General features: G+C 34.9%; 1 protein-coding gene across 1 annotated transcript in view; it reads right to left on the bottom strand.

The window, feature by feature from the left end:
- The window catches only part of LRPPRC (leucine-rich pentatricopeptide repeat containing), a 76,322-nt gene that overhangs the window by 31,229 nt on the left and 29,668 nt on the right, over positions 1 to 15,425 (bottom strand). Inside the window, exons 22-24 of the mRNA XM_009870442.1 lie at positions 15,179 to 15,383; positions 6,961 to 7,085; positions 6,219 to 6,325 (exon numbers count right to left, since the gene is read on the bottom strand). Coding sequence (XP_009868744.1) covers positions 6,219 to 6,325; positions 6,961 to 7,085; positions 15,179 to 15,383 — 437 coding nt within the window. The remainder of the gene's footprint in view (positions 1 to 6,218; positions 6,326 to 6,960; positions 7,086 to 15,178; positions 15,384 to 15,425) is intronic.

Below are 15,425 nucleotides of genomic sequence, written 5' to 3'. Positions count from 1 at the left end.
TGTATTTTTTAGTTACAGAGTTCACTGACTTTACTAACAGAATTACTATCTGTTGAGTAAATAGTCATGATTTTATTTATTTCACTTGAAACAGGAATATATGCTGGTTTATGTTATGCAGACATTGAGGAAAATGTAAGGCAAGTTGATTATTTTCCAAAAACGCCAAAATAAAAATTAATAGGAGCTTTACAACTTTAGCATTCCTCAGGAAAACCAAGACTACTATATGAATATTGGAATATTCTATAGCGATCAGTAAGATTTTCAAGATAATTTAAGTAATGAAGTACTACTACAAAAAATCATTAGACAATAAGAAAGCTTCACAACTACAAGAAAATGTGAAATCAAAACCCTGCTCAAAATAAAATCCTCAAGAATGTTCTAGACTCAGCAAAAATTTGCTCTTTGCATTGGAATGTGGTTTTATGCTGCATAATGAACGAAAAGCAGCATTATAAAACTCAGTAGCATCTTCCCTCTAACACAAAATCCCTGGAGCTAAGAAAGGATGTGTCGGTCTTGCCATGATCCCCGATTCGAAACATGTTACCCTCTCCCTTTCTGGAAGGAATTTGTTCAGCAGTCATCTCCTTTACCAAACTTACTTATCTGAAACATATTCCTTTTGCTTTTTTTTAAGAAAGCGGGACTTAAAAATTTCTAAATAATGTGCACTGAACTAGTAAGCACCCTTTTATTAACCCATATGCACACATGCATGGACACAAAATCCAACTTAACTAATAGCTGTATGAGAATACAGTTTCATAAGGAGATGTAATGCTTTTTATTAGACTAATAAGACTTAACAGTAATAATAAAAATCATCTTTTCTTGTAATTACAGGGCTTGCATACCTAAAAGCTCTTCAGCCTTTCCCCTCCCTCTCAGTTGTATACAGTTACTCTAATAAAAGCTATTACACCCCCTACAAACTATTCCTCAGGCTCAGATCACTGTTATCTAATACAATTTGCATTCCATATTGTCAAACATTTGAATTTTGTTCCAATCACCTCCACTCTTTTCTTAACAGAATCAAATATAAGTCTTTGTAGGTGAATTCAGAGACTAGACACAATCATCACTAAATTACACACCAAAAAACCCCTTAAATCCTGCTGTCACAAATCAAGAAAGCATCTTCTCCCCACAGTTTATCTCCAGCACAAAATCAGCAAGACTCAATTTTATGAAGTAGACAAAAAAAAAAAAGCAATCTAGATGAAAGAAGGTTGTAATCTCTCAATATCAAGTAGAAATATTCTCATTGTTTTTATGGTAGATTAAATCCAATGGCAACTGGTATCTTGAGGTCTGCTGACAGTGGATGTCACAATTCTTTGCTTAAATCTATTTACCTCCTAAATTAACTTGGCATCTGTTGATAGATATATTCCCGTACACTAAACTCACCCAAAACAGTTCTTTTGTCAGGTCTTGAATTTCAGCAGCAAATGTTTTTTCTTACATTTAGTCACATTGGAACACATTTCATGAAAATATTTCACAACTATTTGTCCCTCAATTCTTCACAAAAATGTTTTGAGATATGCAATATATGGTATATTTAACTATGAAATATAAATGATGTATTTACTATGATAGAGGAATACAAGGAAAGTATCACAATTAAAATCTGGCTAATAGAATTCTGAAGCCAAGCATTATGCACTGCCATTTTGAAGGAAGGTTCCTCTAGTGGCAGCAAACTTGTACAGGTTGGTCTTTTACTAAAAATTTTTGCCATACAGTTCTAAGATCTTTCCCTCTATCTGAAATACAATAATCCCTTCTTAGCCTTCATCTCCTGTAAAACTAAATGAAACTTTGTAAAACAAAGCAGAAAAAACAGCTTTTACTCTTTCATTCAAGGAACAATTTTCATTTAATAGCTGATGTGATTTGATCTAGAAAGATTTCAGGAAGCATCTGTCAAACAACAAAAGACAGCTGAATCTACCAACTCCTAGTTCCTATCAGAGGAATCCATAAGCTCCCAACTAAAAAGGACTGATTTGATACCGTGTTTTTTTAATGTGGTGCTTGTTTTGCCTTTTTTTTTTTTAACCTAAACTATATTTCATTGGACAGCAAAATACTTAAGGCGTAATTTTATTAATACAGTGCAGAAATGGATTTCACATCACTTTAAAATCTTGCATACTTTAGGCATAGGTGTCAAGTGTTCATTTCTACTTCACGAACATGGTTTGGACTTTCACCAAGCAGATTTATAGATGGGCTTGTCTGAGCCTCTTCTGCAGAACTTAATAAGTCTTGTAACTCTAGTTACAAGCACTTAATAAGTAACTCTTGTAACCAGAAAGAGCCAAGCATGGGCACACCAATTTAGAAAGCATTTTGATAACTGCATTCAGCTTGAATAATAAATCAAGGAAAAAGTAGATTCTTTTAAGGTGGTGTAACATTCCTTTTTTCAATTCTGACTCTCCTGGATGACCTCCACATCAGCCCAGCTACCAATCATCAGCTCGATCAGGTTAACAAATTTGCAGTCAACAACTGCAGAAACAGAAGGGAATTCCAGTTGTCCAGTTCCAGTGAGAAGTAAAAAGCTGTGGATTGGAAGGATTTGGGCAACTAGGCTCCAGAAAAATCTCTTACATCTATATACCAAACTTAAGAACACTAAGCCAAGCAACTATTCCAGAATATCTGATCTACTACCTGGAGCAACATATGAAGAATTACATAAGACCCTTTCTCCAGGAGAAAATCTGACTAGATATTTACAAAATAAGGCAGCACTGCAGAAGACAGGTAAAGAAAACACTTTCCTAGAAAGTACATTTTCCCTAGTCTTATTTATTGAAGAGTCACAGCCCTTTCTTTTAGCCTACATTAGTCTTAATATAGTTTAATTTAGTTTAAATAAAGATATATTGACTTAATTTTCTTTTTCCTTTCCTGTGGAAAACAAAATTGAAGGGAAAAAAAAAGACAAACTACCTTTCCAAGTAAGGAAAAAAATCTTATGTAACTAGTGCTAGATTTGATGACATAAATGTCATACCGTGCCATCCCAAGGGAAAGAAAGCTACTTTGTGACCTTACGGCAAAGGGAAAGAAGAGAGATGTGCCAACTTGACAAAAGCTAACTCATCAGTTGAGGTGCAATTAAAGACTGAAGACTAAATCATGCTTTGATGTACTGTAGCACCCAACAGTACAACTTTTTCCTGGTGGAAAGCATCTACCAGCACATTCATCTACAAGCATAACTGCAAGGCTCAGGCATAGCTAGAATAAAATAGATTTTTATTTTACAGAGAAGCCAAGGCTACGTCATTTGGAGGTATTGTCTCTAGGAAAGGCTTTCTTCTCTAGCTACCTGCCACAGAACAAATGAGAGCAGACCTTCAAAAGCTTAACAGGGCAGTCAAACAACACTGCAAACTGTTAGCTCTCACCAACCGAACTCTGTGAAGCCTTAGAATTCAGTTGCATTTACCCCCTCCCAGTCTTTTCCCTCACAGCTTTTCTTCCACTTGGCATCGCTTCAGAAGAGAGACTCACACCAAACTAGTACATGCTTTAGTTTACTCATTCTAGTATCGGTCAGGTCTCATTTCCTTTCCATTCACCTTTCGTTGTCTTTTATATTGTTATTCTCTGCTTAGTTTTGCTGTCCCTTCCAGCAAGCAGATGACTTACAAAGCTTTCAGCTTTTTTGTTATGATAACCCACAACACGAGCTTTTTTATATGTAGGTACAGCACACTTCTGACTGAATAATGTACATACACAACTCTGACCTAATTTGTATCATCTCACTCAAATCTTACCCTTCTTCCTTTCCCACTATTGTGACCCAGTTGTATTTTACCTAAGACTGAGACTTAAGAGTTATTTTCTTATTTCTGAGAGTTTGAGTTTTAAGTTTTTCAAAGCAGCAAGTTTCACACAGGTAACTAATGTACCTCTGATTTCTAAAATTTCAAGAGCAAGCAGAGGTAGTGGTCTCCAGTGAGAAATACACCACAGAAATGACCATATCCTCCACAGTCTTCCTTTCCTTAGCTCCTAAGGACACTTTTTTGCAGCTTCATTACTATCCTTTTACATACTCCTTTTAAATCCATAGATACTTTCAAAATGATATCACTAAAATCAATTTGCCATCATATATAGCAATAAAAAGTATAATACTGAAAGGTAATTTTTGTCTAATATGCAACAGCATCTAAATTGAGAAAGCAGCACCAATTAATCACCTTCACTGAATATTATTTCACAAGAAAGGAAACCAGAAAAATAATATGAGATGACCAGCAAGAGAAGTAATCTAGTAACTAAAACCACTGGACTAGAGAAAAGGATACACATGCACCTTGTATTCTATATTCTACATCATACTGATTAAGCCTTTGACTTCCCGACATGCAACAAAAGCAAAAAATAACTTGTTTATGGCTTAAAAAAAACCCACAGCTATTTTCTTCAACAAAATACCATTTTTAATTTGGGTTCCTTTTCCCTCTCTTGCGGGGAAAAAAAAAAAAATCTTTGAAAATACTTAATATGCTGTTGTATAATAAAAGCAGACTTAAAATATAACACAACCTATAGCAATTGATTTTGTCCTTTTTATCCACTGGTAAAATACATGCATACTAGTCCTAGCCAAATTGTTGTACTCTTAAGAATTACAGAACTTAAATCCTCTTTCTCAAGAGCATATATGAAGCTCTAATTCATACTTGATGGAAGTTAGTAAGAGCACAAAAATCTACTTTAAATAGCATAAAAAGCAAGGAAGCTTTCACTCAGGCTCCAGATATTACACGTTTAGATTTATGCCTAAATGTCTGTTTGTGGTTACTAATAATTTATGATCAATCACCAAATACTGAATATTTGCAAAGATAATTTGGCACCTGTTAAGAAAGTGACAAAAGTTTCAAAGCTCCAACAATTTGATAATTTGCTTACTATCCTATTAATGACTGCTGAACTGTAGCCACCAAAATAAGTTTGGGGAAATTAAACGACAGTAGCAAAGAAACAGCAGCTAAATAACACCAGGTACCACTTTTATTCATTTAGCTTTGATTCTACTTTAATTTCAGATTTCATCCTCTTACCTCCTACACATTTTAATCACTTTAAAAAGAATTCCTCAGTACCGTCTTCTGTCAGATACTGGTACTTCTATTCTATTCGAAGACTCTGAGCTCCAAAAAGCCCTTCCAGAATAAAAATTTCAATACTTCAAAATTGTGCTTAGCAACTTCCACATTCTTTCCAGCAGGACGGTATTGTTCCACCACAGACAAACAAGCAGATCTTCAGCTAAGACTTTTTACAGTGCAAGAATTCTATTAGATAATTTAAGCAGGGATAACTTCATTTGAGATATTCTACAGGGGAATTAGGAAGAAAGTGTACTTTGCCTTAGGAAGAGAAACACCAAAAAGACTGGGTTACAGAGTTGTGTATCAACATAACAAAAATAGATGAGGAAAAACTATTACTTTTTCTGCAGGAAGCCTCCTCCCACACATTAACTGAAAACTTATGCAGCATTTTAAACACACAACTGTGTTAAGAAGAAAAATAATCACAATCTGGGCAGACTCTGCAGCTGCCCCTTTGACTTATCAATTTCAGTAAGCACAATTTCAATCAAGTCTAGATAAAATATACTAATCCTAAATAGACCAAGTTTGTCACCTACCACTTCCTATAAGCTGCTTACTATCCTGAAAAAGAGAGAGACAGAGAAGAAATGCTAAATTAAATGCCAAACAGTAGCAGACAGCGCTTGTTTGGCTGATTAACTTGTAGACAAGCATTACAAATAAATCTGAGCATGGTCTGCAGCAAATTAAATTCCAGTGCTTTTAAGAACAAAGAATTCCTTCGGAAAGAGGATTAGCAACTTTACACCCAGGAATGACAGTTTAATTTAATTGTTCCACAATCCGATATTTAATATGCAAATATCATTTTGATATATAACAGCGAATTTGAAAAAGTGAGGAAACAATTTCAACATACAACAAGACTGTGTCTCTTCTGAACTGTAATTATACAGAATAAAGCTGGTTGAGGCTTTTTTTTATTATTGGGATTGAATTCTATTAACGTGAATCAGAACAAGTCTAATGAAAGGTTAAAAACTTTAAATGTTTCTAATTAACAGTCTAAATAGCTGCATGATTAGAGTACTAGAGTTAAAATCCCACCTCAATGACCTTCCTGGCCTCTTTGTATTTTCCTGTTTGCAAGAAGGCGAAGAAGAGATCATAAAGAGCCATCATGTCACCATACTCTCTGCTTATAAAATCTGAAACTAAAAGAGAGAATAAAACTTATTCATTTACTAAATATATCGAAGCATTTTAACACACAGATCAGATATTCTTAATACTAATATTTTCCACACAGCATAAAATTCCAAGAACAAGCTACAGGGATATAAATTTTGAAACACAGGGAATGATGACAACGTATTACTTAATTTGTTGTAGGTTTTGCAGTTGAGCATATTCAAAATATTTTGTTTATTTGCACTGTATTTCGAATTATGATCAACAAAACAGACTATATATTGGCGTTCTCTTCTAGCAGAGAGTGAGGATATAGGATCTCTTAACTGCACAACTATCTGTAAAACAGATGTATTGTTCTACTATTGTGTTGTGCTACTACTGTTTCTTAATGGTAACGTACCTATCTACAACAAGCATTAGCACTATTTTTTGAGAGCTCATGCTGTATTAACATTAGGGTTCCTCTACACTTACAATAATATCATCTTTCGACCTGAAGGTCTTCAGTGTCATTTTAAGCACTTTAAAGTTACACATATGAAGGTAATTGGTTTTTTTTCCTTTCACTTGAAAGAAATTATTTACAAACCCTGGAAGACAAGCCTCCAGAAAACACTCCACATAGTCAGACAGCATTTGACTACATGCAACTAACCCTTCTGCAGAAGATCAGCATCTCCTTTTTCTATCAGTCTGCAGTAGATGTTATGAAGCTGAAGAATTTTACCATACTTCTTATAACAGTCGATTAAAGCTTCCAGGGCTGCAGGCATGTCATCCCTTGTGGAATGAAAAAAAAACCAAAGAATAAAACCAATCAATAATTATGATTGAGGTTAAACCCACTGCATTCTTCAAAATTTCGAAAAAAATTTATTTAGCAGTCTATAATACAAGAGTGTATTCCCCCCTCCCGTATTCTATGGTTATTTTTAAATAAGAGGTAGAGTTTTCCTACAAACAAATATCATGTATGCTTGACAGCCACAGAAATGAAAACAGAACTACAGCATTATGCTTAAACATCTTGACTGTATAATTTGATTCCATGACCACTGTTGACTAGAAATTAAGCAAAGGTGTGACGGTTTCTTTGTAATACCACATAAAATTCAGTTTGTGTTTGAGTTCTGTTTTTTCTTGTTAATAATTAATATTGTGCACATTATTCTCCCTCCAAATGTCTCTGTATAGAAATTTTCAATTTTTAAGCTCTTTAAAATTTTTCCACAGCACTGTTATTTAAGTATAGTTCTCCAGGAGTTAAGTAAGACAACCACAGCTCTTTAGATTGCTCTATACTCATTTTAGAACTTCACAGACTATCTATAAATAATCTGTTTATTTCCATTTCATCACAATTGAATGATTAGCATTTCTCAATTACACATAAAGGTCAGAACCGAATGTATACTTTCTGCAATAAAAATGTAGCTCTTGCAATTAATTCAGCAATATATTGTTACCAAAATGTATCCATGTCACCTAGAGTCATGGTACTAGTAAAATAGTACCTGAGATGCCGACTTCCTTAAATGTACTTATTCAGGAGCCTTGGAGCAGTAAATAACAAAATTGAAATATCATACTTGTTACTGGTATCTCAGTCCTTTCCTGTATTTTCCCCTACCTATACAGTGTTAACACTGTCAGAAGTATACATGGTTAAGAGGCAAAACTCAACAGCCATAAAAACAATGAGATCTGGAATTCAAAATAACAACAAATACATTTTAACATTCCATACTGTGCAACTAACAGAAATAATCATCTGCTGCAGACCTCAAAAACTTACAACCCAACCTAAAAAAAACCCAAAGAAAACAAAAAAAACCACCCCAAAATGAACAGAGGACAACCACTGAAAAAAATGGTAAAATAGTATGTGAGGTTCTTTGAAGGGGACGGTTTAAACTGAAATTGAAAGAAACCAAGATGACACACACAAATCATAGTAAGTAGCTAAACAGTTAATAAGACTGAATTTTAGATTTCAAAGCTGACCAAATAAAGGATGGTGGAAGTATCCAAGAGGGGAAAAATATTTTTAAAATCACTTTGCAGCAGGTCAAGGCCATAATAAGAAATTCGACCTGAAATAATAATTTTGTAGTCCTGAAGCAACTTTATTATCGAACAGCTGAACCTTAACAAATTAAGATATTACTGTTAAAACAAGCCAAATTCAGGTGTCCCCTCCTCACATTGCCTTTCTTCTGCAGCACAAATTTTGCTTTTGCAGAGAACTATCCAGACGACTACACACTACTATCTTCACCTAGGCTAATATTTTAAAAAATTTCAGAGTAAAGCACAGAAAAATTATTTTTGTTCAGTAATACTGGGATTCTGAAAACGAACCGAAGATGGTGGATTTCTACCTTATCCCCCTTACTGAGCCCTGTTTACAGTGCATCTTCTGGCACCCCATGGAGTCATTTGAATTTTTGTCATTTGGGGTGAAGACTAAATTACAGGTTAATTTCAAAACTGCAAGTAGATGTTGCAGGCTAGATTACTGTCATAAAAGAGAAATACTATAGTAGTCACCACAGACAGATATAAAGCTTTCTATAATCAGTATTTTTCTCCTGCTTTAGATGCAAGTTCAGTTAACATCTGAAAAAAAAAAAAAAAACGAAACACCAAACAGTTTTACAGAAAGCTACTCGATTTCGAAGGAGGCACAACAACATTCACACATTCAAATTAAAGTTTTCGGTGAAAAATGTAGCTTTTCAGCATAGTATTGTCTCAGCCGTATTCCTAAAGGATTAAAGCGACTGTTTTTAGGTCAAAGCTATCAATAAATGAATGAATAATTGGAATGTCATTCAAACAGGAACATTAACAGTTTTCTAGTCTCTAAATGTATACTTCTGAAGGCATTAATACCGCATATGCACAAAAAAAAGGTCAGCAAGAACTGAGATAACAAAAATTAAAATACTGTACTTGTTACTGCTCCTGCCCAAAGGTGCCTGAATAAGGTAGTATCTCACACACTAATTTACAAAAATTTGCTTTGAATCTATCAAAATCCAATACATTTGCATTATATTTGCATTTTTCAGTTGCATTCAAGCAATAAACCCATCACCTGCAGTTTATTAGAGAATGGGGATTATAAAACAGAAATGACAAAACTGGCAACAACTATAAAACGATAAAAGGTATAGAAGTTCAGCCTCTACAAAGAAATTGTTAGCACTACTACTGCAAAGAAAAAAAAAAAATCAAGCTTATCCCTAAGTTAATATGATTTATTCAACACCCACAGTATTTCGTGTCACAAACTGCAGTTAATGCCAAGTAAGCATCAGCAACTACGTTTGTAAGCAGGTTTTACAATCCTGTTAGAAAAGGAATGAAAACTAGAAACTTGCTGTAGGCTTCAAGTTTCAGTATAAGTAACATTAAAATGTTCCTTGTTATGACTCACTAAAGTACAAAAAAAACCCCCAAACAAACAAAAACTGCGCAAAGAAACAAGATTTTCTATATTTTAAAAAAATGCTATTTAGACATAAGGATTTTAAGCTAACAAACAGCCATGACTGGAAAATATGTGGCAGTCTTTTTGTACAAACCTATGTATGTCAAACATCCTTTTATTTTCCCAAAGGATACTTACTACACTACTATATTAAAGGCCTGGTCCAAAACTACTGTTTAGTTAATATCGATCAAGCAAAAAAAAAAGAAATAAAGCCCCTACACTCGTATCCATGCTGGAAAAATCTGACTTGCAGTGTCAGTCTGGACAATAGTATTTAAAATGCAAACACCAGTGATCCGTGCTTCCTTTTGCATTGGCCAGATACTACAGCTTTAAGCCACTCACAAATATTATCTGTTTAGGGATAATACCTGTTCCACCTAAAGATTAGGTGTATTTCTCCCTCTCTTTGAAACTTCTTTTAAAAAAAGGTATACTATTATTTTTAAATGACAGAAGGAGCCTGGGTCATCACTGCATTAAGTTTGGCCCTTACATAATCCCAGAAGGGTCCTACTTCAGCATTATTTTCCAGCCCGATGCCAGGGTTAAGTGTAATGATATCTTCAGATTTGTTTGGCTTCTGCTTAGGATGCCTATGAAGCCCAAGATAGTAGGAGCACAATCTCCCAAACTCTATGCGTGGCCAGTTTTACTCACACAAAGCTATTTGAAGAGACAAAACGACTCGGACACCCGAGTGTTTGCAGAACACACTGCGTAGCAGGACTGGCTGTAACATGCACAAATGTAACATCCCCTGCAATCTGAACAAGCCACTCCCCTCCTGCTTCAAGAAGGTAGCACTAAATCTAACCCTTTTGCTTGTAATAAACAACTTTCCCAACCAGAGAGTCTGCCTGATAAAAATAAGACTCCAAATATTGATTTTAATTGGAATGAAGTGCTGCAACATTATGCATAAAGCTTTAGTGAAGTGGCAATTTACCTAAGGGGTTTACTGATTGAAAAGCTCTCAAACCTGAAATCACTAGAGAGGTAGAAAGAAAAAAGGGACTCTCTGAGGTGGGGGTGGAGGCTAGACTGGTAAAACAAATCCCTCTCTACAAATCTGAAGCAGATGTTAGTGTAGAGGGAAGTCAATTCAGCAAGGTACAATCAGCTTTACAAAAATTATTCTGTTAAAAGAGAGCGGGGCTCTTGAAAGAGCTAAATGTTTTTCTGTTCATTTGCCATACTAAGGAATCTTCAAGGAGACTGGTGTTGCAATTACAACTAATCCTCCCCAAAAAATTAACTGTGTTGAAGGCTTTGTAATTTCCCTAGGTACAATTTAGCTGTCACTTACTTTAAAATTTACTCAAACATGCGTTCCGAACAGCACTAACTTCACATGTCAAGTGCTTTCCAGCCAATTGAGTCTAAACTGGAAGTCGGTGTTAAACAACTGAATGATTAGACAAGATAGCTCATTTCCCTGCTCTTTTGTTCAGAATAAAATGCCACATTTACATTATCAGACTCAACAGGATTTTCTGACAGAGGGAGAAAAAATCCTAGTGAACACTGTCCGTACCAAGCACATGAAGCCTGTCATTTACCAATCATCCTTCAAAAAGCAATAGCCATGAATGTAACTTAATTACGACCCAACGATCCTTGACGAAAAATCATCTTATCACTGTCCTGTCCCCATAGGGCAAATGAGACACTTTTGTCCTTTGGCACTGACGATGCTAAATTCCTAATTGCAATAATGGAGTAAGAGAGCCAAACATCCCTAATTTCGTTGCAACACGCACAGAGTTTTAATACAAATATTTGAAATAAAGCCGATAAAAACCAGAAAAAAGTCTCCCCACTAGAGATACTTCCCCCCAATGCCAGAAATATCACCTAATCTAGAGAGATGACTATTTGTAAAAGTATATTTCAAATCCACTTAACTTCCATGAGCTAAAGATTCATCTACAACAAAACTAACTCTGAAAACAACAGAAGAAAGATTTCAGGGCACTGCATTCACACTGTGTCTACTACATAAGAAACTAAACAAAACAGGTTTGTATAACATTAATCACAAGCTAATACAGTGCTATCCAATAAAGCACTATGTGCTAAAATACATAGACTATTTTTAAAGAAACACAATTCAGCTATAGCCTTTTGAGCATTTAAATTACAGATATTAACTGCTTGTGTTCGCTGACTTAAAACTACAACACATTTTGTTCATACAGTCTGTAACATAAGGTGTTCACAGTCTACTTGCAAATTTTCTTCCCTCTGCTTAAAAGCAGTTCTGATGTAGTGAATTAGTAAATTTCAAACCTGAAGACTTTTTCTGCTGATTCTTTTCTCAGAGGTGGTATTATTCAACCAGAGCAAAACCATACTTATGTCAATGAAAAGACAGAAAACATACCCAAATTTTTAAGACATGTATTCCTATTTTTGGTCGCACAGAGGTTGGCTTGTGCAGCTTTCTTAGAGGACAAAGAAAAAAAAAATAAAATCAAATTAGTGGATACAGTAACTACTGTATCACCTGTACTAGGTTTACCATAAGCCCAGGAGCAGGTTAGCTTCGTAAATCTTTCCAGTTTTGTAAAATGGCTCATGTTCACATAGGTTTCCCCTTATAGTTGCTAAGAGCCAAACCCACAATTCTTAAAATCTAAGATATTTTACATGGTGTAAGTAACATAAACTTTTCCAATTATTAGCAATTGGGAGAACCAGTTAAAAAGACATGTTTTAAGAAAAAGTACAAGTTCTTTACAATCTTGCAGATTTTAGAAACTAAAATTTTTGTGATACTGTCCAAGGCAGGTTTATCACCTTGAATGACAAATCAAGATTCTAAATGTGGACTGTCTCCATTTTTAATTAGATTTCACCATCTTGAGAAATTGTTCAGAGTCATAAAAAAAAATCCTACTACTAAAAGCAGGAGATGGTTCCCCTTAAATTTACTCAGGGTAAAACAACCCAAGATACTATGGAGTTCTCTCTCTAGCTACTTCAGCTAAACATTTCTCCAGATACTAAAGGCAAAATGCCAATTCTACTAGAATAGTAATTTTTGTTAGCTTTTGTCAAGTTAGACTATTCATCATCAATAACTGTTTTCTTTTCCACGCTCTGTTGCAAATTGTCACTTTTAACATGCACTAGGACTTAGTAAGAATTTCAGAATATTTAGGAGTAGGTATAGAGAAAAGGGGTAGGTGAAAACATTTTACACCTACAATTGTTAAAATCTTCAAAAGCAAATCACAGATTCCTTTATAAGCAATTAAAAAGTTTGAAAGAAATTAAGAACACAAACCACCAGTACAGCCACTGCTATGGAACTTTAAAAAATACCCCAAAGCTAAATTTCAGAGGAATGGGGACGACCTGCAGGTAAATAATAGCATTTCAGCATGATACTTAAGCTGTAGGATGGCAAACAGCAAACACTACTGCTAAAAAGAGATGACTAACACTTATTTCAGTCACCTAAAACTTCTGAAAACTCTTAGCATTGGCAAGACACACAAAAAATAAATCCGTGAAATCCAACTATTCCTCCCAAGCAAATAATGTGGAAAAAGCTTCCCCCTTCTGTTCCATCTAACACTAGAGAGGAAGCAAGTCTGTACACATAAGGTGGCAAAAAAACATATAAAATGATCTTACTTCGAATTGTATTTATATATTATTCAAAAAGTATCAAGAGTTACACAGGTGTGTACAACAGTGACTTGTACCCATACAATCCCACAATCATAGAATGGCCTAGGCTGGAAGGGACCTTAGGAGATCATTTAATCCAACCTCCATGAATATTGAATTACTTTCTCCCTTAAAAATCTAGTCTTGCCAAAAGTCCCTTTATTAAAAATAACTTTCTAAAAAAAGTTTTACCAAACATTTATAATACAAATGAATGTGTGATCACTAAAAGAATGCTCTTCACTGTCTCTCTTTGCTTCTACACATACTCACATCTTTATTTACATCATCATGTACTACTTCAAGTGAAAAGAACCCAAGCAGCACCATGTACAAACTTGCATGTCAACGTGTATAAAGCAATTATGTGAAATGCAGCTGCTCCTACTGCACACAGCAAAGCGTATCAGATCTTTTTCCGACACATTAGTTACATATGATTGCAGTTAATTTACTTTCATAAACATTTGTCTTGTGATGTAACCAAGGCAGTGTCGCTGGCTGAAAAGACATACACTAGATTCTTAACTGTTGACCACTACACTAAAACACCACTTTCAGAAGAGAATGTACATGCATCTACCATGAGTTACATCTTTTTGACAAGAATTTTGAACAGAAAACATTATATAGACCTCGCACACCCAGAATACTTACAAGAACTAAAAAAAGCTCTGCATGTTAACATAAATGTTAAAGTGCATCTTCAAGGCTGACTTACATGATATTATGAAAAAAACACTTATTTCATAGATACTACATTTAAGCCAAGAACATTGCATATACAGGAATCAAAGTGCAAGAAACTGATCAATCACTTTAGCTGCAAGAGATGAAAATATAGCAACTACAAAAATTATGTAAAAAAATAAAAGGACTGTGCATACAGTAAAGGAAGTAAAAAAAGGGACTCTTCTCTCAGTTTTAGTAAAAAATTGTTACGTAGCTCATCCGTACATTAACTCAAATATTCTCCGACACAATGAAAATTTATGCAAAGAAACATGACACATGGAATTACCGGTACTTCCTGCCAGAATAAATGTAGGAACTTCCTTTCCTCTATTAAATGGTATTACAAGTATTTATGGAGAGGAAAAAAAAAATAAATTGCAACAAACCAAACAGTACTGTATTTGAATTTTAAATTCAGCAACATAGCAGTCTATTGGCAATACCATCAAATGATTTGGATTACCTGAATTAAAAATATTACAGTGTTCAACAACTGCCCTTCAACTCACCTGAGACATATTGGATGGCACATAACTATCCAAGCAAAATAACATTGTTTTGATGGGAAAACACTCACTACTTAAATCACAAGAGCTGAGAATATACCTATCACGCTCTGAATAGCAATCTTGTCAAACAGACTTTAGAATCAACTAATTCATAAACATATTCCAATATACAGCCACTTCATTTCTGATGCGCCCGTAAAACACACTCGTCATTCCCAGAGACCACAATGTGATGTGTAATTGATTAAAACAGACCTATCTAACTTAAGAAAACATATTCATTACTATGAATGAATATAATACTTTAGTATTATGTGTGCACGCATGCGCACGTTTATGTGCGCGAGCACTTTCAAACACGTATGTGCAGCTGTGCCAGGCATAAGCAGGTCAAACAACACCAATACCATATAATGACTTGTTTCATCTGAAGCCCAAACATAGCTTACTTTTCAAGGTGAACTGTAATCAGAGGGGAATGAAGGACAGCGGTTTCTGCCAACCCCAGGTTCACAATGGTCTCGTGCAAGCGATTCACTGTTTCAACTTCACCTCTCGTGGCAGCAGCATTAAGAATGCGGAGAAAAGATGCAACTGTTCTGTCTGAGATAGGAACATCCTTCTCTTTCATCTCCGTTAGAATGTTAATAGCATCTACAACGAAACAACACAAAAGACCCTTAGGTAATTTCATGT

Source organism: Apaloderma vittatum, unplaced genomic scaffold (assembly GCF_000703405.1).
Source record: "Apaloderma vittatum isolate BGI_N311 unplaced genomic scaffold, ASM70340v1 scaffold14285, whole genome shotgun sequence".
Classification (NCBI taxonomy): Eukaryota; Metazoa; Chordata; class Aves; order Trogoniformes; family Trogonidae; genus Apaloderma; species Apaloderma vittatum.
The sequence above is the reverse complement of the archived record's forward strand: the minus strand, read 5'-3'. Positions and strand labels throughout refer to the sequence as shown.